The 27631-nt window shown below is 42.4% G+C and overlaps 1 protein-coding gene across 1 annotated transcript in view; it reads right to left on the bottom strand.

Annotated features, from left to right (window-relative positions):
- STK39 (serine/threonine kinase 39) overlaps positions 1-27631 on the bottom strand; it is a 323134-nt gene that overhangs the window by 192937 nt on the left and 102566 nt on the right. The window contains exons 6-8 of the mRNA NM_001434979.1: positions 4480-4589; positions 4115-4216; positions 1856-1989 (exon numbers count right to left, since the gene is read on the bottom strand). Coding sequence (NP_001421908.1) covers positions 1856-1989; positions 4115-4216; positions 4480-4589 — 346 coding nt within the window. The remainder of the gene's footprint in view (positions 1-1855; positions 1990-4114; positions 4217-4479; positions 4590-27631) is intronic.

Raw genomic sequence — 27631 nt, 5'->3', positions numbered from 1 at the left:
AGGATCCTCCTGATCAGAGATCAAACACGTGTCTTCTGCATTGGAATGAGGATTCTTTACCACTGAGCCACCTGGGAAGCCCAACAATTCTACCCTCCAGAATCTTTTATCAACATAGCTGGAATTGTGATTACCTATCACTACCACTAGGTGGGGTCTCAACTAAGAATCACAAAGACCATCAGTTATAATCTAGTGCTAAAGGGGAGGACAAGTTCTTCTCTCACTGGGTTTGCAGGATCAAGTTCTGTTTTCCTTGCCAAAAACTTACATTTGCAGATAAAACTTACATTTGCAGATGACACCAAATACAAGAAGAAAGTAAGCAAGTCTTGCATTCCTGTTACAATAAATGATTTCAAGATGCTTAACAGCAGAGTCTTTGAACCTGGCTTCAAGAGAAAGGTGACTGCACAGAGAAGCTTCAAGGCAAGTTCAAGGGCTTCCCCGGTAGCTCGGTTGGTAAAGAAGTCACCTGCAATGCAGGAGACCCCAGTTTGATTCCTGGGCTGTGAAGAGTTGCTAGAAAAGGGATAGAGATCCACTCCAGTATTCTTGGGCTTCCCTTGTGGCTCAGCTGATAAAAAATTTGCCTGCAATGCAGGAGACCTGGGTTCGATTCCAGGGTTGGGAAGATCCCCTGGAGAAGGGAAAGGCTACCCACTCCATTAGTCTTGTCTAGAGAATTCCATGGACTAAGTAGTCCATGGGGTCACAAAGAGTTGGATACGACTGAGCAACTTTCACTGTCCTTTTCTTCTTTCAAGGCAAATTCAGTGAACGTAAAAGAAGTCACTGCAAAGAACAGGTAACATAATGCAAAGTGTGTTTATTCTAGAGAAAGGTAGCCAACTCAAACAGTAGATCACTGTGTAAAAGCAAAGGCTCAAGTTTCACCAAGAACTTAAAAATGAAGGAATCCTTCGAAAAGCAGGCCCTGCCCTGAAAAAGAAAGTTCCAGAAGAGAAGCCAGTTTCGACATTTTGGAATATGAGTATCAAATCAGAGTGCTGGATGGATGAGGGTAGCCAGAAACTTCTCAGCAGCCTCCACAGGTGTGTAATCCATTTAACGGTGTGTGAGGACAAAGCCACACACAGCCAAGAACCACAAAGGGAGGCTATTCAGCGAAGGAGTGTGCTCCCTTCCTGTCATGAACCTTCTCTAAGTGACAAAGGACACTGGGCTCTACTCTTCACTACTCAGGATATTTCAAAATCACAGAAAGGGAGAAGGAAGAGACAAACTCAGAAAACAGACATACCACAGTGCAGGGTATTTAGTCCCAAGACTAAAGAGGAAATACTAAAGTTAATTTAAAACCATTTGCTTCTGTTTATATGATTAATCTTTTGAATGTAAAAATGTTAATCTTCTTTACTGATAATCTTTTAAAACAGCACAAACAACTTGTTCTGCAACTCAAAGGAAGCTCATGCAAAATTCAATAGCTCTGCCTGGTTTAGACTGGAGCTGGCAGGATATTCAAATCCTGAGAGGTCAGCTCAACCTACACAGTGCAGAATATTAGCTCAGCTTCTGAATGTGCCGCTGCCAACTGCTTCTGATTTCTGTTTTACTTCATTTCCTTTGCTGACAGAGCCTACACCTAACAAGCACAGCCAATCTTATTAACACTGAAAATTTCCCTCTGTCTCTCCCTGGTCCTCGCTCATTTCTGTCCCTTTCAGATCCAAGCTTCTACTAACAGGCTGAATGGAAATTCGGGGACCAGAGCTGGATCTCCTTGAACTAGAAGTCCCATCCGGGCACAGCCTTTTCCCCATCCACAAACCATGCTTCGTCAGGACTCCACCCAGCCATGGCCACTCACTTGTCACTCCGTTTGACATACCTTTTGGAGGGATCCTTCTGAAGACACAGTGAAAGTAACTTTCTGAAGGACTTGCCATACTTTTTCATCATCTCCTTATCCTCTACTCCCGTTTCCAAAGTGGGTGGATCATTTTGCAAAGTCAACATCAACACCTGCAGCAGAAACAAATGGGAAGACATGATCTCAGGACAGGCATTGCTTGCTACAAATGAGTTTTCTTCATCAAAGTCTCAAAGACCCTCCTCCAGTAGGTACATATTAAGTGCTTCCCCATGATTTTCATTTTCTAAGAAATGTATATTCAAAGTATTCAGTTCCCTTTGCAAAGCTGTTCACGTGCCCTTTAACCTTTTTTCTTATTCCATTGACAAAACTTACAAAATCTGCTCTATGTGTTAATGTGATCTCCCAAAGGGGCCAGGGCAGAGCTTCCTGGGAACTGGTTCTCACACAGCCTGCGGGAGCACGTAGCCTCACAGCTCCAGCACCAGCTTAGTGCAGACAGGGGCTCTGTCTGGGAAAGGGGGCGGTGGAGGGGGAAGAGAGAGGTCCAGAGCAGCAGGGAATGTTCATGCTTACAGGTTGTTCCCAAGTAAGGAACTGCCCGTGCTCAAGGCTTCTGTAACACATTACCAGCCTTAGAAACAAATCCACAACATCCCAGGAGGTAACACACGATTTCCTTCTTTTTCTTAATGAAAAAACATACAGAAATGCTTAACAGCTTGGCAAAACAGAGACACTGAAAGATAGCCAGGATACAACGGAGTTGCTAAAACCCATAACCAGGAAAAGACCATGCTGCTTCTGGAAAGGGACAAAACTAAATGAAAATACAGTTTTCGCATCGGAAAGGTAAAAAATTCCATTCTTTCACACTAACGTCAAAATTATTTGCTTAAAAAAAAAAAAAGAGTAGACTTTGTAGCAAACTATTGATCTATAAAATGAAAAAAAACTCATTAATGCATAAATCAGCCTTAATTTATGCAAATACTGTATAGCCAAGACTCTCTTCAAGTGCTTTCAGACGTGGGAAAAGATGAAGGATTAAAGTGACAGTTTATTGTTTGTAGAGGATAATAGCAACCCAAAGAAAAGTGGAAAATCTGTCAGATCTGAAGAAGTCCTACAGGACTTCAGGCTGGGATTAGCAATGTGATGGATTCAAGTGGAAAACACTAAAAAGTAAGGGGGGAAAAAAAAGACCTAAGAAAAAATAATAGAGAAAAACCAGATAGAAGGAAAGTCCTCAGAGTTATTTCAGTACTTTTTCCCTGAAAGGTCACTTCCATTGTTTACACCTCAATTTTAAATTTTCAGCTAACAAAATCAGGTGTGTACATGCCTGAATCTTATTTACATTAAAAATATGTATATTAAATATAGAGAAAACAATGTAATGAACTATGCTACAATTTTAATAGGGGTTACCTGTGGTTGATGAGATTATGGATGGCTGTTTTCTTTATTTATTTGTACTTCAACATTATCTCCAACAAGAATGTTATTAACTTTTTAATCAGTAAGATTATTTAACTTTTTTAATCCTGCTTTGTTTTTTTTCTAATCCTCCTAAGCTTTTCCAATAAAATCCTAGAAAAAAGTTGAAACAAACATACACCATATTCTCTGTAAAACACCTTCATAATTTCCACTCAAGCTATTTCAGCCTCAAGACAAAATCCAGTTGGATAAAACAGTCCTGATACCACCGCCTCAAAACTAACAGAAATGATGATGTAGGCCAGTTAAAAGAATAACAAAAAAATCTAAAAGTAGTATCCAAATGTATGTTTGTTCCTAAAAACACTGGGCTCCCTTACTTCAGATGAATTACCAACAGGACACTATGAGAACAAGAGTGAAATGTTATAGATCATGGAAAAGGAAAAAAAAAAAAAAAGGCCTGAAAATCTGGAAATCCTCTGTAAAGATGATATCACTATAATCTATTTTTAGATTTTTCTTGGGGAGTCTGGGGTATTCCACCATACAGAGAGTAATGGCCAGCATTTGTCACAGCTCTCAGCCTCCACCGGCCAATCTGACCACATTCCTCTGTGCTATGAATGTAAAGCAGGCTTCAGGGCTGGGGACCAGACTGCTTTTGTTCCACTCTGTCCACTGAGAACATCAGACAGCATTTAACTCAGCTGCATCCCTCCATTAATTCTCCTTGGGCCTCAGAAAAAATGACTATGTTAAAGAGAATTAGCGAATGGATTCCGTTAAATCATCCTTCAAACCCGACATATTATTTCCGAGAGTAATTACTTTCATAGGAGGATACTTGTGATAAGGCGCTGCTCCTGTGGCTAGTTCGATGGCAGTTATTCCAAAACTCCACATGTCAGCCTTGAAGTCATAGCCTCTCACCTAAGAAAGGAAGCAGGAAAAAAACACAATTACATGGCGGGCATGTTACACATGATGGGGGCAGGGGGCTCAACATTATGTCAGAAGTCCACGGCTCTGTGTGCTCAACTTTGATATTACTTTGCTGAGGCTCAGCAATCGGGAATTAAACCTTACATGATGCATTCTAGTAAAACGACTGATTTGAATGAAATGTTAGTGGAGTAATGATATGTACAACTATACTGTGTCAATCAAAACATTATTATTTTTTTTTTTTTTACCTGTTCCATGACTTCAGGAGCCATCCAACACGGGGTGCCAACGAATGTTTTTCTTACTTTATTCCGGGTAACATCACCCCCTGTTGCTAAGAAAGCACTTACCCCAAAATCTGAAAGGGAAAAAAAAATCACCCTTATTTTATATAAGACATTATGGCTTATAAATTTTGAGTTTATGAACATCTCTATTCCTGGCGGGCCTCACAATGGTGATGGAGTTGTCTCAGCCACACACCAGGGCACTCCTGCCACTTACCGCTCCCTACACTTCAGAGTATGCCCTCATCACAGGTCAGCAAGCCCAGTCCAAAAGCTCAGCATATCAAGTTATATTTTCTACCAGAAAGTCATCACAAGTCTTAACCAAACATAAAAGTTTACAGTAAAAATATAAACACCTTCCCAAAGCCCTAAATTAACTACAAGGGATCTTAGCTTTTAGAAAAAGGATCTTAGCTTTTAGCTATGATTCATTTTAGAAAATCATTTATAACACTGAAGACAGTAAAACCAGCATGTGTTTCTTTTTATGTTCTTCTTTTATTATGATTATTTTCTAGCCTCTCTATACATCATCAATGTTTGGGGAATGGATTTATTTTTTGAAATAAAGGATGAATAATATCCAACTTCCACATTCCCATGCCCTTGCTTGAACAGTGCTCTGTAACATTCTAGCCAAAAACATAATGGCAAATCCACAAACCCAGATACATAAAGCCAACATGCCCAGGTTTGTCTACATATGGCCATCAACACAAATGAAAAGCTCAGTCAGCAAAGATTGTTTTTTTCCCCAATGTGTGCTTTCTGGATAATTTTCATAGGTATAGACAGAAAGGTCTGTAGAATGAAATAATACTCTTCTTGATATCCATCATATACTGGAAGTTCTTCTCGTGAGGCGATAAATAAATTAAGCATATTGTATATGTGTCTGCATTTATACAAAAACGGTTTTATATGTAAAAGTAGAGAGGGAATGTTGTATTGTTGTGCTTAGTTGCTCAGTTGTGTCCAACTCTTTGTGACCCCATTGACTGCAGCCTGCCTGGCTCCTCTGTCCATGGGATTTCCCAAGCAAAAATACTGGACTGAGTTGCCATTTCCTTCTCCAGGGGATCCTCCTGATCCAGGAATCGAACCTGGGTTTCCCACACTGCAGGCAGATTCTTTACCGTCTGAGCCGCCAGGGAAGCCTGTATTATTCCTACACATATTGTATTTTCAAAGTGGAGAGAACTTGAGTGATTTGCTGCTAGTAAGCTTTTTCTAGGTCATGATGCTAACATGGACTTGATCTTAAAATCAGCAGTACCCACATCTCTTGTCTCTCCTGAATTGGCAGGTGGATTCTTTACCACTGCAGCATCTGAGAAGCTCATAGAGACGGAACACCCAATGATTATTAATTCATGAATTTGTGCTTAGATTTTTACTAATGGTTAAAATTAGTTAATAAGCTAAAGGATCAATTATCTGGAGCTAGTGCAGACCTATCAGTAAGAGCCAATTCAAGGACAGGTAAATAGTAATAAGGGCACCCACTCAATGGACTCGAATTTGAGCCAACTCCAGGAAAAAGTAAAGGACAGGGAAGCCCGGCGTGCTGCAGTTCATAGGGGTCACAAAGAGTCGGACAAGACTTAGTGACTGAACAACAACAAATAGTAATAAAAATGGGGGGGTCAATAATTCAAAACACTGTAGCAGATTACACAGTGTGAGCCCCTTCAAACTGCTCTCACATAACTCTCCATAGCTGGGCCCTCTAGTGACTGCCAGGATGACAGCAATTACCAAAGAACAGCATCAAGAACAAACCAAGGTCAAATACTGGCATTTGTGTTAGATCTGCATTATTGAGTTATGCAATAACACTGGAACCAGTTCTCTGAGTTGAAATCTGTTGACTGTTTCGTTTTATTTACATTTAAATGTACTTCACTCTCAACAGGATTACAACTTCAAGTAAAAGGACAAAAATTGACAAAGGGAGTCTTTACTCCAACTGCTATTTTCATGTTAATAGTAAGCAAAAGTATATTCTGAAAATGTCATATACTTTACTTTGCACACATGTGCCAAACTCTATTTTAACTCTTACATTATAGTCAGAAAAAAAAAAAAAATCAAACTTTGTGAAAAGAAACCTCTAAAACCACTGAACCAATCTCTTGCAAGTAGCAGGAGATAACATTCATTCTCTTACAGAAGAGCTAGATGGAGTTATTCATTTGTAAGCATCTACCATATTGGCTACAGGAAGAGACAATACGAGATAAGGCTTTCGAAAATATAAATTTCAATTTCACCTGTATTTCTGAAAAGTAGTTTAAAAGTGAATCCAACATTCCATTTTTATTAAACTAATTTTGAAATATGATAATGTTAAATAAATACGTACCATCTGTAAATAAGAATATGGGTAGAAGTTGCTTTAAGGAAAAATAAATTCTTTTCCATGGCGTTGAAGCAACTCTACACCCAAATAAACATATATTTTCCTAAAAGATATAATCTAGATAAAAATCCATTATTAATTTTTTAATTCCTTAAAAATACCATCTGATTAGATCTTTTTAAAGCTCCAAAAATAGCTGAGAGAGATGTACAGTTGTAATTCATTACTGACAATACCTCTTCAATGTATTTTTCTGATTCACATATGTACTCACAGCCTCCATTTAGAACACTCCCTTATAAGTTATAAACAGATCATTAAACGTCTTAAAAGCTCAGAAGAATTCCACAAGCAGAAAACACCAATCCTAACATCTGCTCACCCTATGACTACAGAATAAAGGTACAATTTGCTCCTAAGTATGGCCAATGTAGGAGAAGGCAATGGCACCCCACTCCAGTACTCTTGCCTGGAAAATCCCAGGGACGGAGGAGCCTGGTGGGCTGTAGTCCATGGGGTCACTAAGAGTCGGACACGACTGAGTGATTTCACTTTCACTTTTCACTTTCATGCATTGGAGAAGGAAATGGCAACCCACTCCAGTGTTCTTGCCTGGAGAATCCCAGAGACAGGGGAGCCTGGTGGGCTGCTGTCTATGGGGTCGCACAGAGTCGGACACGACTGAAGTGATTTAGCAGCAGCATGGCCAACGTATACAGAAAAAGATTTATATGTACTGAGAAAGAGAACTTTTGGACTGAAGTATACAGTGTGCTAGTGTAAACAGGAAGGCAGGTATACTCTGTGTAGCAGCTCACAGGAGACAAGTGGAAGGAGGGGATGGAGCACTAACAGTGAACAGGGCCCTTGACTGCTGAGAGACCGCTAGACAGCTCAAGGGAGTGGAGCCAGATACACGTGGGTCAGAAACCACGAACATTGCTCTGGCAACGTGGAATCAAAGGCTACACATAAAGTTCACCAGCCTCCAGGAATAACTGCATCTCAAACCAGAAAGAATGCTGTCATCCTGGTAACGAAAGGCTCTCACGCCTTTTGAATCCATCCATTTCTCTCCTTCCCCAATGCTCTTGCTTTGGTTTAAGCCAAGATTCCTGTGGCTACCTTCTAAATCACCAGTGGCCTGCTTTCCCCAGATCCAGCCTCCAGCAACCAGGCCCTTCTATGTCTCAGACCTGAAGGCTCCTTAAAAGTCTTAAAGGCTCCTTGCTCTCCCAGGATCAAGTTAGAATCCCTCAGCACAACACGTTAACTCTGACTGTCCCTTCCTCTCCCACCTCATCTATCACTACTCCCAAATTACGACCTTGAGCCTGTGCATGCTTGCTAAGTCACTTCAGTCATGTCCCACTCTGTGCGACCCCATGACCATAGCCCACCAGGCTCCCCTATCCATGGGATTCTCCAGGCAAGAATACTGGAGTGGGTTGCTGTACCCTCCTCCATAGGGTCTTCTCAAACCAGAGATCAAACCCAAGTCTCAAGTCTACCTGGATTGGCAGGTGGGTTCTTTACCACTGGCGCCACCTGGGAAGTCCAGCCTTGAGCCCAGCCCTCCTAAACTACCTACTTTTAATTGCCTGAACCCACCACCATCCTTACGCTCAGCAGTGCAGCCTTTGCGCTTGGATGATGCCTTTGCCTCTGCATCATCATCTCGACACAATGTTCTCTCCACTAAGGGCAGGACCATCAGCAGAGGACACTCTGCTGGTCCTCATTAATGACAGAACCATCTTTAGCATCCTAACCCTTGATGCCACAGGGCTTTTCCACAGCTGCTCTGTTTAGGTGTGGTTAGTTTAATATGCATTCATCACCTTTGCCTAATTTGTGATGTATAATTTTAGTGACTTTGGGAATTGTCGTGTTTTGATACGTGAACACTGCTGAGCCCTGGGGAAGATCTTCAAGGTTTTGGGGTGCCACTACCTGATCTAGAAAGTGGCAGAGCTGTCAGGAAATAGCCCAGCTCTAAGGGACCAGGTACAGGATAGATAAGTGATTAGACCAAACACTAAGCTATTCCCCAACTGTGTGACTCCAGCAAGGCACTTAATCTTTCTGGATCTCTGTTTTCAGCCTTCTTGGTAATGTCTGTTTTTACATTATTTTCACATTTACAACATTCCCCTATTTCTTTTTACCATGGATAAAAATACTGTAAAATAATTGTTCAGTTCAGTTCAGTTGCTCAGTCGTGTCCGACTCTTTGTAATCCCATGAATCACAGCACACCAGGCCTCCCTGTCCATCACCAACTCCCGGAGTTCACTCAAATTCATGTCCATCGAGTTGGTGATGCCATCCAGCCATCTCATCCTCTGTCGTCCCCTTCTCCTCCTGCAATCCCTCCCAGCATCAGAGTCTTTTCCAATGAGTCAACTCTTCACATGAGGTGGCCAAAGTACTGGAGTTTCAGCTTTAGCATCACTCCTTCCAATGAACACCCAGGACTGGTCTCCTTTAGGATGGACTGGTTGGACCTCCTTGCAGTCCAAGGGACTCTCAAGAGTCTTCTCCAACACCACAGTTCAAAAGCATCAATTCTTCGGCACTCAGCTTGCTTCACAGTCCAACTCTCACATCCACACATGACCACTGGAAAAACCATAGCCTTGACTAGACAGACCTTTGTTGGCAAAGTAATGTCTCTGCTTCTTAATATGCTGTCTAGGTTGGTCATAACTTTCCTTCCAAGGAGTAAGCGTCTTTTAGGTAGATCAATAAGCTACTGTTCTTTGCCTTTTAACTGGGCTGAGGGGATAAGCATTAATGATTTTACAGTGGTGGGTATAAAATATAAGAAGGTGATGCTGGAACTTCTCTGGCTGCCCAGTGGTTAAGACCCCACACTTCCACTGCAGAGTGCACGCGGGTTCGACCCCGGACCCCGTTTGGGGAACTAGGATCCCACACGCCACTCAGGCAAAGGGAAAAAAAGGAAGGCTAAGCTTCCTGACCTTAGGAATATTACCATCAAGGAGAGAGAAGACAGGAAACAGAACAACATGTAGAACCAAATGCTGTGCTCTGCGGTCTGTGTAAAAGCAGAGGAGCCAGGATCATAATAGTCACGCAAGTCTCCATCTCAAAGTGGGCCTTGGACCTGGCCTTGGAGATGGGTCTGAGATCTGGACAGATGAGCCCAAAAGGAAATGACATTCCAGACAAAGCAGCAATGAGCAAAGCGCAAGTGTTGAGCCAAGAAGAAAAACTCTCTGACAGCTGCAAGGCTCAAAAACCCAAACACCCACAGGAGCCCAGGCAGGAATAGGAGGGGAGAGGGTCCTGAAAACCAACAGCATGATCCCAGTGATGAAAGGCACTTGATAGCTGTCTCAGTGGAGGAGGGCATTAGGAAGCCCAGGGCCCTTCCCAGCAGCCCACTGTCAGTGTCTTCTAAATCAAGCCTCCACTATTCAGCTGGAGAAGAAAGTTGTCATGGAGGAAAAGGGCCCTGGTGTTGCAGATGCCCCCATTTTCCCAGAGAAAGCAAAACATCACAATCTTGATATATTAATAATTTTACTCTTGTCGTTGCTGTTACTGACCACAAATTCAGTATACGTAAAAAAAAAGATGGAAAAGTATACTAAAGCAATTCTATCTGCCTGATTTAACCTGCAAGACTTATCTGCAGGGACTTCCCTGGTGGCTCAGTGGTAAAGAATCCACCTGCCAATGCAAGAGACACGGGTTCGATCCCTGATTCAGCAAGATCCCAGATGACGCGCAACTGAACCCATGAGCCACAATGACTGAGCCTGTGCTCGAGAGCCCAAAAGCTGCAACTACTGAAGCAAGTGTGCCCTGAGCTCACGCTCCACAACACAAAGCCACACACCCAGAAGCCTGAGCACGCAAGTGCAGAGTAGCCCTTGCTCCCCACAACTACAGAAAGGCCCATGCAGCAACAAAAATCCAGCGCAGCCGTAAATAAATAAATTAAAAAAAAAAACCTAATCTGCTGATTGTGTTATGTTTAAAATTTACCCACAATACTTCAGTATACACCATGCGATGCTATATTCGTGGTACTGCAACCCAGGTGGTCAACTGGCATTCTGAGCCCAGGGTCTGGCAGCACTTGACTCAGGATGCCAGAGGCAGCTGTTAGAATTATTTTTGTTACCCATATCTAAGTATAGATGAGTAGGGGCCAGGTGAATGCCCAAAAGGGGCTATCGCTGGGGAAAACAGTCACCTGTTGACAGGCATGATGCATGTTAGAAACAGGTTTTCACTGGTGAAAGTCAAAGCAGTGAGCACAAAGAGAGTGGCTAGAAAATTTTAGATATACTCTCCGTCTCACATGAACAGAAAGAAAGCATCCAGCCTGGCCCGACTGTAAGCTAAACCCCTAACCAGTATCCTGTCTAGTTAGATTCTAGATGCCCAGTACAAGTGTACAAGGACACCGCATCTAGAATGCTGGCATGTCTGCTTCAGGTAAAGTTGTTTTTTCACCCAGGAAGCCAGACAACAGGAATCTCCTTGATTTTACGGAACTGTGAATCTTTAGGGTTCTTGCTTGCTAACGAATGGCAAAATTTGGTCTGAAACTTCATTTCCTTAAAAGTTGGGCGTGACATTATGGGTGAGAAGCCCACCCGAACCTACCCCTAACATTTATAATACCTACTAACATCTGCAAAAGGGAACCTGAGTTGGGCATTTAAAAAAAAAAAAAAGGCTAATTCCACTCCACACTTGGCTAGAGAGTAATGGAATCAACATTTGATAGCTCAGAGCTTCCTAAAATGTATTCAAATGGGTTGCAACAGATACTGATTCCTGCAGATCTCCAAGTGGCTGGCTGGGGGATTGAGGCTAGCACAGTAGCTAGCAGGCCCTGGAACCTCTTTCCTCGAGGTCTGGAAAAGCCAAGAGGCACTGAGCTTATCAAAGAGCCCAACCACACAGTCTGAGTTCTAGGTACGGGAAACTGTACTTGATCCAGTCACCACCCTAGACTTCTGGTGCTTTCTCTCCAGTCAAGAGGAGAACTGGGGAAAAGAAATCCTGCAGGGATGTTCAGGAAAGGAGAAAGACTGGACACAGGGAAGACCACAGGCACTGCCCAAGAATAAAATCAACAGAGTCTATATTTGAACAGAGATATTGTGAAAGGACAGGATGAGACAAATTCTTAAGAAAATGTGATAATTTAATGAGTATTGGAACCGACGATAAGGAAAAAATAAAAAACGTGAAATGACTTGCCAATGACCACGCAGCAAGTTATTGAAAGTCTGAATAAAATGCACAGTCCTTCACAGAGGAGATTTAGCCACACAGCCCCAGGCTCCTTTGTGGGGAAATTCAGTATATTCTTCAGTACCAAAGAGAAAATATAAAAAAGGAATAACAGGGTTAATACTGAACAGCTTCTGAGCTCATCTCTGAGTAAAAATCTAGTTGTGATTACCCAACATAGAAAAACTAGTTTGAGGTGTTCTGGTTAATCCTGAATGTCAGATTTATATCATCAAAAACAATCCCATCATAATTTGGTTTGATTCCCAGTTTTGTTTTTATTTTTCTCATGACAGACTCAAAACTTTACTCCTGAAACTGAAATGTACTTCTAAACACCCAGGAACATTTTCAGGGCTGCCAGCATTCAGTCTTCATGAGTCCCACAGGTTTCCTTAAAATGAAATACCGCCAACATTGGTGAATAAAGAACATACAAAGAAGCACATTACGATTTAAATTATGCAAAATACAGTAATGAGTATAATACAGAATTAAGAAATATTTTCTTAATTGTTAGGAATTGTATGGACAGTTATTTTGTTTTAAACAAGGTATTTAGTTTCGTATATTGTTTTTTTATTGGGTTGGCCAAAAGTTCCTTTGGTTTTAAAGTAAAAATAAGACATTCTTCATTGTCACCAAAAACTTTATTGAACAATGAACTCATCGTTTTGTTACACTATCTTCTGCCATTTTCCAGGCAACTTCATCATTTCATCTTCCCACAACTTTTTATTATTTTGAGCAAAGAACTGTTTCAGGTATCTTTTACAGTCTTCCAGGGAATTGAATTTTTTCTCCATTAAGAGAATTTTGTAAAGACCAAAATAAATGGAAATCTGAAGGTGCAATGTCTGGTGAATATGGTGGATGAATCAGAACTTCCCAGCCAAGCTATAACAGTTTTTGCCTAGTCATCAAAGAAACATGCAGTCTTGCATTATCCTAATGGAAGATTATGTATTGTCTATTAACTAATGCTGAATGTTTTTCATCGAGTGTTGCTTTCAAGTTGACCTAATTGGGAGTAGTACTTGCTGGAATTAATCTTGTTTGATTTTCCAGAAGGAGTTCACAATAGAGGACTCTCTTTCAATCTCACCGTATACGCAATATCACATTCTTTGGATGAAGACTGGCCTTTGGTGTGGTTGGTGGTGGTTCATTTCACTTACCCCATCATCTTCCACTCCTCATTACTGTACAGTATCCACTTCTCATTGCTGTCACAATTTGTTTTAAAAAATGGAACATTTTCTTCACATTTAAGTAGAGAATCACATACAGAAATATGGTCAAGAATCTTCACTTAGCTTATGTGGAACCCAAACAAAAGGATGAACATAACCAAACTGGTGCAAATGATTTTCAACACTTCATCTGGATATTTTGAGTATGTTGGCTATCTTCCATATGATATAATGTTGATTTTTTTTTTCCAGAAAATTAACATCTTGACTTGATCACTATCAGCTTCAACTGGTCAACCCAACAGTGAAGCATCATCTAGCAAGAAGTCTACAACATAAAACTTTTGCAAACCACTTTTGACATATTTGATCAGTCACAGTACCTTAGCCATCACTGCACAAATCTTTCTTGGTTCATTTCAGCTGCATTGTTAACCTCTCTTGAAATAATAAAGCATAATATGCTGAAAATGTTGCTATTTTTATTTCACCTTCAATGTTAAAATGGCTACACAAAAGTTCAATTTTGGTAAGTTTTTTTTTTTTTAATACACACTGATATAACAGCAGTCATAATACAAGCTAACAAAACTATTTCAAATGAAGTTAAAGACAAAGCACTACTAGAGCCTTCTTATGGAAAAAAACAAATGCTTTGGCCAACCCAATAGTAAAATGTGTGTCAATGGTGCGTTCCCCATCTATGTTCAGGAAGCACCGGGTAAGCACAGTGATGTCCAACTGGAGTGGCTGTAGCTTTAATTTTACAGAGCCTTGATTTAAACACAATATCAGTCTTCTAGTGAGAGCTAACATGGGGAAATATGACATCAAACAGAGTGACTATTAAATGACTAAACAACATGAATAGAAAAATTATGTTAAAGGCATCATCCTCTCTTTGCTAGTAATTCCAAGGTGCCCTTTCCACCCTCTGATTTTCTTGGTGAGAGAGTAAAAACACAGATCAGAGTAAGTGAAGGCTTTAGCGATTACAGAATCAGAGGCATGCCTCCTCCAACTGCAAATCCAATTGTCTTTCTGAAGCACTGCTCTGATCACAGCCCTCTCTAACTAAACTCTCTCCCCACAAGGCATCCGAAGTAAAACAAGGCAAAATCCTCAGACATAATTCATCCTGTATGTGGAAGCCAACAGTTTTCCAGTATTGTTCCCTTCTGACTGCGACACTTACCCCATTATCACATCCTTGAGCACTGCGCTTTTCACATTTTTAACTGCCCAAATTACTGTTTCTCAATTTTTTTTTTTAATGTATAATTAAGCCCAGCCTTTTCTACCAGTTTTTCTGCTTGCTTTATTTCTGTTTGTAAATTAAATAGGAACAACTTTTCACTCTCCTGGAGGTCTGCCATCTTCAGAGCGTCATCAGAGCTCCAGGCACTAAAAGCCAAGTCTGTGTGGAAAGAGAGCGGGGAAGGGGAGGGGCCGCCGAGGGAAGCATCGCCTCGTGCCTGCTGGGAATCCCTGAAACCAGGCAAGAGAAAGAGAGGGTCAGCATGGACTCAGACGGGCAGAGAGGATGCCTCAAGTCCTCCAGGGGATGCTGCACCTCCGGGTGTAGCACTTGGCAAATCCAGGGCAAGAAGCACAGCCCAGGACCCGGGGGGCCAAGGCAGGATGTGGCAAGACCTACATTCACAGTGGCCAACATTCACTGGGCTGGTTTCCTTCTTGAAATAATGCCACTTTGCTCAAAGGCAAAGTCTTCTCTCCAACAGTGGTGTTTCATCGGACCATGAGTATCAGCATAACTAAGTTAGAGGCCAAACAGTGACACACTTGGTAAGGAATACATGGCCCCTGTTCAGAGGCCCACCATGGGGTCCTGATGAGTCCCCATCAAGTACCCCGAACTGCAGGGAAAAGTACAGGAACCGAGGGGGGGCACCGTGAGTAGGGAGCAGCCACATTTCTACCTTGACAAGGTACTTTGGAATCAAACAGGCCTGTGTGTGATCCCATTTACACTCCCTGCTCATCCATTTAACTTCTCTGAGCAACAGTTGCACAAGCTATACAATGAGGGGCACAGAAAGCATGCAGTAGTTTCTTCAGAATATGAGTCCTTGGCAGCATACGTTGTTGGCTGCCTACCCAACATCCATACCCCGTTCTCTACCAGTATTCTGATCAATTGTACAAGAGCTAAGTTAATCATGGCCTCTGGTGACTGGTCTGAGGGTCTGCCCTAGTCCTGGCCCATGGGATCCAAAGGGAATATGGTACAGACCCTTGTGGGAAAATCTTCTGCCTGAATACAGAACCACCCTACAAAGGCTCCTTTCCTTGTCACATGAGGATGTGCAGAACAAAAAGTAGGAAAGAGCCCGTGACCTCTGTGCTACCCATGGGCTTCTGCACCAACCCTGAAACTGACTAATGTTACAGAGATCGTTAAATGTCCGTATTGCTTCATCCCCGGACAGTACTCTGGTATTTGTACCCAAAGGCTACTTAATTCTTACAATCCCCGGTCCTTCTCCAGCCCAGCCATGTTTATTCAAACTTCCTGGCTGCTAAGGGTTAACCATTGCATCAGAGGCCAAAATCGATGCAATCCCCAAGTGGACTCAGTAAAAATCAGCAAGAAAAACAATTTAGCACACAGTGCAGTTTTGGAGTTTTAAACAGTTCCAGCATTAAGCATGGCTTTTAATGCCAGAGGCACAAATCAAAACAAATAAATGCACAGGCGTCTCAAGGGGAGAAAAACATACTGCAAGAAGTGACTAATTCACTTTTTGCCAATAGTTTCTGTTTGGGGCGATGCTTACATAAATATTCCAGAAATGGAACAATACACTTCTAGGAAAATAGAAGTGAGGCAAATCTTCAAAATTCTCACCTAGATTGTTGCTATTCAAAGAGGGGTCCAAACACAGCAGTGGAAGGAGAGGGCAGGATGAATTGAGAGTAGCACTGAAACATATACATTACCACATGTAAAACAGACAGCTAGTGGATAGTAGCTGTATCACACAGGGAGCTCAACCAGGTGCTGTGTGAAGATCTAGAGGGGTGGGATGGGGAGCAGGGTGAGAGGCAGGCTCAAGAGGGAAGGAACATATGTGCGTATACTTATGGCTGATTCACATTGTTGTGGAACACAACATTATAAAGTAACTATATTCCAATTAAAAAAAAAAATTCAAGCCAGCTAATAAACAGACACTATTTAAAATTAAAAAAAAAAAAAAAAGGTGGTGTCCACAGACCAGAAACATCACCATCTGGAAACCACTGGAAGAGGCAGAATCTTGGGTCCCACCTCTGACCTAGTGGATCAGAATCTGCACTGTAGGAAGAGCCCCAGCTGATTCGATGCAGCATGATTCAGTCTGACCAGAAGCCTGCCGAGTACAGCCAGCTCCAGGGCGTCCCTCCCTCATCTCTGAGGAGAAGAGAACCAGAGAGGTAGAAAGAGAGTGGCATGGAAAAAGCTGAGCACACAATAGTGTATTTCATGACAGGCAAGTCCAAGGTCAACACTAAAAACGACGATCATGTCCTACACAGAACTGTCTGGCCCAGTGATTCTAATGTGTCACGCAAGACAAATTCACACGCGTGGCACAGCTTTGGGGGAATACTCAGGTTTGTACAAAATCTCTTTATAATACATTTACATAACTTATCATCACAATGCTTATCAGCAGTACGTCTGTAACAGCTGCTCACTGGAGGTGCCAAGGCCCAGAGGAGAAGGGCTGTGAGTATGCGTCAGCCTCAGCACAGACTTGTGTAACACTATTCCTCCCTTACCACTCGTGAAACCTCTGATATGCAATCGTGTGAGGGTGACGGCATTTATATCATCGAGGTGGTAACACTGGATCTGCTCATCTTTCAGGCAAGGCAATAATAAATATGTCGCCACCTTATCTACTACTAGTAATCAATTATTCACACACCACTTGTCCTGCTCAGGAGGGACAGACCCCAAGAGAAACCTGATAGAACCGAAGAGTTTTCTGAAAAATTTGCTTTCCACCCACACTCCTTTCCCAGAATCAGACTCCCGGTTTTCAATTCTATCTAGTCCTTCTTGTAAGCAAACGGTACTCAGTGGCCTAGGCTGGTTCGATAGGATGCAGCCCCCACCCACACATGGCATGATATCCAAGGCATTCATGATCAGATGATAGGCCCTGCCACGTTTCTGGAGCCTGGGCCCTAGACAGACACTTGCAGCTGCTTTCAAGTCCATGTTTCCCATTAGTGGGGAGAGGCGGTCCTGACTGTCTTTGAAACATCACAGAATGACAATTTCATAGACTTTTCTGACAGCAAAATGAGAAATCAGAAGATATCATTTTACTCCCTAAAGCTAGAGTTTCACCTTTAAAAACACACACACACACACACACACACAAAGAAGCAAACCTTCCCATGATAGGTGTTTCATGTAGGCAGACTCTCAGAACTGCCATCAACAGGTTCCCTCAAATGTGCTGTATTTCTACTTATAAAGGAAAAGTTCTCAGCACTGGTTTCTGCTTTGTAGATGGAATCAAAATGAATCCACAATGACACAGACAAATGACTTTAAAAATTCAACAGAGAATTCAGAGGCTACACAAGCTCCAGCCCCCCCCAGTTCCTCACCCATTCTCACAATCAAGACAACACACACTGAGACAAAGCCACAGGAGAAGATTAAGTGGTGGCTAATGTCAATTCCCATTTGGCTCACAGTGTGGCTGACCAATACAGCCAATCAGGCCCAGCATGAAGAATACTACTTTAAGATGATGGCAAACTACTGATAAATCTGCCCATCTGTGTCAGAGCCACTGTACCTTCCCCAAAGCAGGTGAACTTCTGGGGAGAAGCAGAGCCAGAGGCCACACTGGTGAGGCAACAGCAGAAGGAAGAAGCAGTAATCCCAGACCAGCTGTGGTGCAGGAGGCACGAGCCAGCTTTCTCAAGTCTAAAGACAGACATGACCAAGAGCTCACTAAGTGATCAGCTTTCTATCAACTAGGATAATTACAGTGAGCAAAGGAAAACCACCAATAAACCCTAAGTCACAAAAACCATTCTTCCCTGGCTCCCCAATCAGGGAGGGAGGGATATTGTTGAAAGATGCTCTGGTGAAAGAAGTCACAGGACACATGCATGGCTTTCTCTCTGCTCCATGCCCAAGACCACCCTCTGATTTGAATGCTTTCAAACAGGACTGAGGGTGCCTTTAGTGAGTGAGGTTAATGAAGGGACACTCAAACACTGATGCAAGACAGGTCCTCAGAGAACATCTTGTCAACTCTCCTTATTTTACAGCTGAAAAAATCGGCCCCAGGACAGCCAAACTGTCAAAAAGCATAGAGTTAAGAGGCAAACAGGGGAGCGGGTGGGAAGCCTAATGGCAAGGATAGTGACCCGAGGATAAAAAGTGAAGTCTGGGGAGGTCTGGGAGTGATGAGCTTTTACAACCTTCAGAATGACCTCAAAAGAGGCCACAATCACTCAGTCGTCCTCAGTCCCCTCATCTGTAAGACCAACTCGGCTGAGCTGACAGCAGAGTAGAGGAACACCCTAGGTAAGCGTATTATACAGGAATCATCATTCCTCGAGTCAAAGGCAAACTCTGAAGTCTCTGGGGGCTCCTGGCTGGACATACCTGTAAAGACAGGCACAAGCAACTTAGATCAAATATTAATGAGTCTAAATTTCCAATGCAATATTCATATACCTCCAGGCGGCCTTTTTCATACAAACCTCCACTCAACTAGCTCTACCATCAGAAGCTTCTAATAAACCAAAAAGACCCATCTGTACACTCTTAAAAGAGATGGTCCCTATGGGAGATGATTAAAATAGTACAATTCCATTTGCCTGAAGTATTTAAAGCAACAATTCACATCATTTTCACAAAGTTTCAAGACAGATTAGTGGAGGATAATGCAATCTTCAAAGAATCTGCAGATTTTTAAATCTGTGATAAAGAAAACTTCGCATTTAAAACTCTCAACATTAGGAGTGACTAAAATATAAGGAACATAACAATAAACTCTATTGCTCAGTATTCTTTAAATTTAAATTTACTACATAGTCACACTCGTGCTTAGTCGCTCAGTCATGTCCAATTTTTTGTTACCCTTTGGACTGTAGCCCACCAGGTTCCTTTGTCCATGGGATCTTTTTCAGGCAAGAATCCTAGAGTGTGTTGCCATTTCCTCCCCAGGGGATTTTCCAGACTCAGAGATTGAACGCTTGTCTCCTATGTCTCCTGTAAGATTGTTTATCTGTTGGGCCATCAAGGAAGCCCATTCATTAACTGATTCAACCACGATCTACTGCACTTACTAAGTACCATTTCCATTCTCAACTCCAGGACTGTAGAACAAAACCCCTGCCTTCATAGAGCCCAACCCTTAAGTTGGGGCAGGTGTGGGGAGGAAAGATTAAAAACAGATAATACAATTATGAAGCACAACAGACAGCAGTGATTCTCAGATTTTAGTGTGCAATAAAATCATTAGAGAGATTCTCAAAATATGGACTGCTGGGTCCCACCCCCAGAGTTTGTGATTCGGCAGAACTAGAGATGAAAGAGCACAAGAATCTGCATTTTTATAAAACTCCTAAGGTGATGCTGCTGCTGCTGATTTAGAAGCACATCTTGAAAACCACAGTGATGTGTACAATAAAGAAAAAAAAAGAGCACGGGATGGGGAGTATTGAGAAGAAGCACTGCAATTCACCACCGGATGCCATCCATCATTGATGGGACATGTGAGGTCCTGAGAAGAGCATCCCAGGAAGAGGAACAGCCCACGCAAAGGCCCTGAGGCAGAGGCACAATGGCAAGAAGGCCCTTCTGACTGCAGGAGAGTGAGGGAGACGGAGAAGTAGGAAATGAGGTCAACAAGATAATGAGGAGCTAGCTCTTGTAAGGGCCACCATTAGGATTTTGACTGAGACGAAAAGGCTTTGCCAAGTTTATAGTAAAGCCATGATTCAAGCTTGCTTACTCCAACAGCATCACTCTGGATGCCATGCAGAGAAATGAGCACACAGGGGAATGGGCAGAAGGATCTCTTAGGAGGCTACGGTAATAATCCAGGCAAGAGCTGATAGATGGTGGCTTGGACCAGGATGACTGCAGGGCAGGTGGTGAATCAAGGTTCACAACAGCATGTGCTGACAAGTTGAACAGGTCATGGGGTATAAGAGAAGGAGGATCAGGAATTCTAGACTTCTAATCTACTACATAGGAGGATGGGATTGCCATTAAAAGGAGCCGGGAAGCCTATGAGAAGGGCAGTTTGTTGGGCGTCATAGAGTTCTTCTGTACTGCAGTTCTACAAGTTTTAGAACTGAAAGGAAACCTGAGAGCCTAAGAGCCTCGTTTCATAGGTGACACATGGCAAGCAAGGAGGGCACAGGGTAAGTTAGTGACCTGTGGGCTAGATAACCCTTGGCTACTGTGTTCTCAAGTGTACTCTGGGAAACCAAGTGTTAAACTATTCTCCATATGGGCTTCCCTGGTGCCTCAGTGGTAAAGAATCCACCTACCAAAGCAGGAGACTCAGGTTGAGTCCCCTATCCGGGAAGATCCCACACACCTGAGAGCAACTAAGCCCATGCACCACGACTACTGAGCCTGCACTCTAGAGCCCTGGAGCTGCAACTACTAGAGCCCACGTGCCCCAGAGCCCACGCTCGGCAACAAGAGAGGCCACCACCATGAGAAGGCCACGCACCACGGCTAGAGAGCAGCCCCACTTGCTGCAACCGAAGAAAAGCCGGCGTAGCAATGAAGATCTATCACAGCCAAAAACACATAGTAATATAAATTATATTCCACAGAGTATAAATACACATTAAATCTATGTAAATTTCCTAAAAATCTCTAATCTACATATGATACATGTTATTGATCAAAAATATCACATCCCAAATCATACGTATTTACAATACTACATATTTAAGACTGGTCCCAGGACAACACATTAAACTAGACCTAGTGTGTAGCTAACTTAGATCCCGTGGATATGTGCATTTCTTCCCACTCACGAATTTTTCAAATTAAATTGTACAGCAAACAGTTAATAGCTGTCTGTTTCACCTGAAATGTAAACTCCAAGAGAGTGGACACGATGTCTCCATTCCTGACCACAGACCAGCTCAGACTGTGCCTGGAACACAGTAAATGTTAAATAAACATCTGTCAACTCAAAGGAGACAAGAATATACAATGGGGCAAAGACAGCCTCTTCGATAAATGGTGCTGGGAAAACTGGACAGTTACACGTAAAAGAATGAAATTCCTAACACCAAACACAAAGATGTATTAAAATGGATTAAAAATGGATTAAAGACCTAAATGTAAGACCAGAAACTATAAAACTCTTAGAAGAAAGCATAGGCAGAACACTCGATGACATAAATCAAAGCAAGATCCTCTGTGACCCACCTCCTAGAGTAATGGAAATAAAAACAAAAGTAAAGTGGGACCTGATTAAACTTAACAAGCTTTTGCACAGCAAAAGAAACTATAAGCAAAGTGAAAACCCTCAGAATAGGAAAAAATAATAGCAAGTGAAACAACTGACAAAGGATTAATTTCCAAAATATACAAGCAGCTCATACAACTCAATACCAGAAAAACAAACAACCCAACCGAAAAGTGGGAAAAAGACCTAAACAGACATTTCTCCAAAGAAGATACAGATGGCTAACAAACACATGAAAAGATGCTCAACATCGCTCATCATTAGAGAAATGCAAATCAAAACTACAATGAGGTATTACCTCACACTGGTCAGAATGGCCCTCATCAAAAAGTCCACAAACAATAAATGCTGAGAGGATGTGGAGAAAAGGGAATGCTCTTGCATTGTTCATGGGAATGTAAATTGATACAGCAACTATGGAAGACAGTATGAAGATTTCTTAAAAAACTAGGAATAAAACCACCATATGACCCAGCAATCCCACTGCTAGGCATATACCCTGAAGAAACCAAAATTGAAAGAGACACACTTTCACTGTTCACTGCAGCACTGTTTACAATAGCCAGAACATGGAAGCAACCCAGATACCCATCAACAGATGAATGGATAAAGAAGTTGTGGTACATATACACAATGGAATATTACTCAGCCATAAAAAGGAATGCATTTGAGTCAGTTCTAATGAGGTGGATGAACCTAGAACCTATTAAACAGAGTGAAGTGAGTCAGAAAGAGAAAGATAAATACCATACTCTAATGTGTATATACAGAATCTAGAAAAATGGTACTGAAGAATTTATTTACAGGGCAGTGATGGAGAAACAGACACAGAAAACAGACCTATGGACATGGGGAGAGGGGAGGAGAGGGTGAGATGTATGGAAAGAGTAACATGGAAACTTACATTACCATACGTAAAATAGATAGCCAATGGGAATTTGCTATATGGCTCAGGAACCTCAAACAGGGGCTCTGTATCAACCTAGTGGGGTGGGATGGGGAGGGAGATGGGAGGGAGGTTTGAAAGGGAGGGAATACATGTATACCTATGGCTGATTCATGTTAAGGTTTGACAGAAAACAGCAAAATTCTGTAAAGCAATTATCCTTCAATAAAAAATTAATTAATTAAAAAAAAAAAATCTGTCAACTAACCGCCTCAGAGGCACTGAGCCCAAACACCTAATGTTCACCTTTTAACAGAAAAGGACCTTGATTGTTAGAAGAAATGGAGGCTCTGGGAAACAAAAATAATCAATGAAAAAACTAAAAATGAGCCAGCAAAAAACTGAGTTGAACTGCTCTGCTCTCAGTCTAAAAACTCTGAAGAGGGTGTGGAGAAAAAGGGAGATGCCTAACACTGCTGGTGGGAATTAAGCTGGTATAGCCACTAGGGAGAACAGTGTGGGGATTCCTTAAAATACAGAGTTATTATATGATCCTGCAATCTTACTCCTAGGCATATATCCAGAGAAAACCATAACTTAAAAAAATACATGTGGGCTTCCCTCATGGCTCAGTGGGAATCCAGCTGCTGATGCAGGAGACACAGGTTTGATCCCTGATCTGGGAAAATCCCACATGCCACAGAGCACCTAAGCCTGTGCACCACAACTATTGAGCCCGTGTTCTAGAACCCACAAGCCAACTACTGAGTCCCACATGCCCAGAGCCTGTGCTTGGAAACAAGAGAAGCCACCACAAGGAGAGGTTCATGCAGCACAACTAGAGAGGAGCCCCTACTCTCCATGACCAGAGAAAAGCTCATGCGGCAAAGAAGACCCAGTATAGCCAAAAATAAAAATAAATAAATAATTTAAAAAGATACACGCACCCCAACATTCACTGCAGCACTGTTTACAACAGCCAAGACGTGGAAGCAACCTAAATGTTCATCAGCAGATAGACAAAGAAGACGTGGTACATGCATACAGTGAAATATTACTCAGTCATAAAAAAGAAGGAAATAAAGCCATCTGCAGCAACACGGATGGACCTGGAGATTATTACACTAAGTGAAATAAGTCAGAGAAAGACAAATAGCATATGATATGTGGAATCTAAAAAAAAACAAATTGTTACAAATGAAAAGAAATAGGCCCACAGACAGAAAACAAACTTATGGTTACCAAAGGGGAAAGGGAGAAGGAAATAAAGGAGAAGTTTAGAATTAACGTACATATATTACTATACTGGGCTTCCCTGATGGCTCAGATGGTAAAGAATCTGCCTGCAATGTGTGAAACCTGGGTTCAAACCCTGGGTTGGGAAGATCCCCTGGAGGAGGGCATGGCAACCCACTCTAGTATTCTTGCCTGGAGAATTCCCATGAACAAAGGAGCCTGGCAGGCACAGTCCATGGGGTCGCAAAGAGTCAAACACGACTAAGCACAGCACATCATCATCATTACTATACATAAAACAGATAACCAACAAGGACCTAGTGTATAACACAGGGAACTATGCTCAATACCATGTAATAACCTAAGGGAAAAGAATCTGAAATATATATATATATATATATAACTGAGTCACTCTGCTGTATTTATGAAACTAACACAGCAATGTAAATCAACTATACTTCAATTAAAAGTTTAAAACTTTTTAAAAACTATTTTTTTTCTAGACCTCAGTAAGCCTGCAGTAATACGTAAAAATTTAATAAGGACAGTGCAGACCTTTAGCAGGAAGAAAGGAAGGGATGAAGAGAGAGAGAGGGAGCGAGAAGGGTCCTCCTACATGCTTTGCTGAAGTTCAACCCCAGCCCGGTCCCCCTGCAGCCGAATATGCACAGCTGAGGAAAAATTCCAGTAGGAGCACAGAGCAAAGCGGTTCTCCCCCACTGTGTTCAGCCAGTAAGATTTCCTTAGACTGTTGCTCAAACAACTGCTAGCAGCTGTTAAAGGATGAGACGCTGCTCAAAGTCTCCCCAAGTACTTCTCCCGGATGGTATACAGATAGAAAGGAAAACTAAGTTCCCAGAACTCATTGTATACGTGGTTCACACTAGAGAATTCACCAAATGGTACCATCTGTCAAGATCATGAAATTCAGGAAGTCACATGAATTTGTCGCCTTTATTTCCTTAACCCCCCTAAAAATGAATAAATGAGAGTTTTGGCATAATTTGCTAAACCATAATTCACATAACTATCAACTTCCTGAAACACAAAACATATTTTGGTTCACTATAAAACAATTTATACCCCTCTGAAAGATTTTCATTTGCCCTGTACTCTATTTTCATAATGTGCCCCATGTCTCTCAATTCATGTTATAGCTCTACTCTTTCTTGATTTAATTACTCATTTCATTGCTAGCTGGCTAAGGCAGAGCTCATCTAAAATCAGAGCTGAAAAATGCTTGTTAGCAAACTATCTCAGCCTTAAAAAATAGGCATTATATATAGTATACATGCCTAAATATTTTAAATATCTTCACCTTCCTCTCTGTCAAGCTGATATATTCTTGCTTGTTTGAACTTTCAGCTGTGACTCACATGTGCAACCCATCACTGAGCGGTGCTTATGTGTGCAAAGCCAGCCGAGACAGCTCAGATCACATTGGCCAAAAGTTCATCAACATCTGCCACATGCCAGGCACTGCTGGGTGTTACTGAGATGAGCACCATGGCGTTTCTACCGCTGGTAAGCATATCGTCTGTAGGGAAAAAGGGGACGTAGAAACTCGACTTCACTATCCCATAACAGGTAATCTAGCCGGAGTGTATTAAGAACACATTCAAACTATGAAGCTAAGGTGCTTAATGTGGCGAGGATGTGGGTGGTAGAGGAAAGGCTGGGAAGGGCTTTCTCAAGAAAAGAATGCCCCAGATTGAGTCAGGAAGGAGAAGAAGTGAGCCAGGTAAAGAAGGGGGATCACAAAGAAGAGAAAGCACTGGCAGACAAGGCTGGAAAATCAGTCTTCATATGCCACATTAGGGAGCTGGGGCTTTATTCCCTCAGCAACAGTTTTAGACTTTATGCCAGGAAATCAAGTGGTCAGATCTGTACTGTGGATTCTTCTCTCTGATGACACTGAGGATGTTGATGGAAAGAAGAATAAAAGGAGAGCAAAATGTTAGAGCAGGATGTCACAGGCTGCCTTCAGCCTCGCCTTCCCAGCCACATCCCTGTGATCTTGCTGCTGCTGCTAAGTCACTTCAGTCATGTCTAACTCTGTGCGACCCCATAGACAGCAGCCCACCAGGCTTCCCCATGCCTGGGATTCTCCAGGCAAGAACACTGGAGTGGGTTGCCATTTCCTTCTCCCCCTGTGATCTTCAGTTCAGTTCAGTCGCTCAATCATGTCCGATTCTTTGCAACCCCATGAATTGCAGCATGCCAGGCCTCCCTGTCCATCACCAACTCCCGGAGTTCACCCAAACTCATGTCCATGGAGTTGGTGATGCCATCCAGCCATCTCATCCTCTGTCGTCCCCTTCTCCTCCTGCCCCCAATCCCTCCCAGCATCAGGGTCTTTTCCAATGAGTCAACTCTTCACATGAGGTGGCCAAAGTATTGGAATTTCAGCCTCAGCATCAGTCCTTCCAAAGAACACCCAGGACTGGTCTCCTTTAGGATGGACTAGTTGGATCTCCTTGCAGTCCAAGGGACTCTCAAGAGTCTTCTCCAACACCACAGTTCAAAAGCATCAATTCTTCGGCACTCAGCTTGCTTCACAGTCCAACTCTCACATCCATACATGACCGCTGGAAAAACCATAGCCTTGACTAGACGGACCTTTGTTGGCAAAGTAATGTCTCTGCTTTTGAATATGCTATCTAGGTTGGTCATAACTTTCCTTCCAAGGAGTAAGCATCTTTTAATTTCATGGCTGCAATCACCATCTGCAGTGATTTTGGAGCCCCCAAAAATAAAGTCTGACACTATTTCCCCATCTATTTCCCATGAAGTGATGGGACCAGATGCCATGATCTTCATTTTCTGAATGTTGAGCTTTAAGCCAACTTTTTCACTCTCCTCTTTCACTTTCATCAACAGGCTTTTTAGTTCCTCTTCACTTTCTGCCATAGGGTTATTGATCTTAGGATGCCTTAAATAATTAAAGGTGTCCCCTATTTCAATAGGAAAGCAATATGAGCTAACTAATTCTAACATGGAATGTGTGTTAACTCCTTTAGCCCTCTGGTATTTTCCCATTACACAGAAGTGGAAACTGAGACGCAGGGAGGTTAAATGACTACAGGGCCAGGATTGAAGCCACAGCAGTCAGGTGCCAGAGCCCACCCTCTAAATCAAAGCACCCATGAACACAGTGACATCATCATTTCCTCATTCAGATGCCTTGTGGACTTCAGAACTCTCTCATATGAATCAGGGCTACATCTGGTGCACCGAGGGAGCCCAAACCAGCTTGCCTGAAGCAGCACCTTCTCTTCGCTATAACATGAGAAACACTCCTCTCTCGCACCGAAGTACACCTCATCAGTGCCAAAGAACACAGAGAGAACACACAGGAATCCAGCAGCTACGGGTATAAAACTCCACCACCTTGCACACCTTTTTCTGGGTCCCTGAGAATAATACCTGAGTACTGGGAACAAGTTAAGTCTAGTCGCAAGTTGTCCTGGAGGAAGTTTTTAGTCATAGGGTTTTCAGTGTTCAAGGAGCTGACTAAAGCTGAAAATGTATTTCCATGGTTAACTAAGGGAAATAATCTCCCTCCCAACAAGCAGAGATGCTACCCAAAGTGACACCATTGTGCCTTAGACAGTGAGACACCCAAGGCGTAAGCTTGATTTCTACAGGCTAAGATACTCTGAGACAGATG

The sequence above is a fragment of the Bos taurus genome, chromosome 2 (genome assembly GCF_002263795.3).
Source record: "Bos taurus isolate L1 Dominette 01449 registration number 42190680 breed Hereford chromosome 2, ARS-UCD2.0, whole genome shotgun sequence".
NCBI lineage: Eukaryota > Metazoa > Chordata > Mammalia > Artiodactyla > Bovidae > Bos > Bos taurus.
This window is presented reverse-complemented; position numbering and strand designations above follow the sequence as displayed.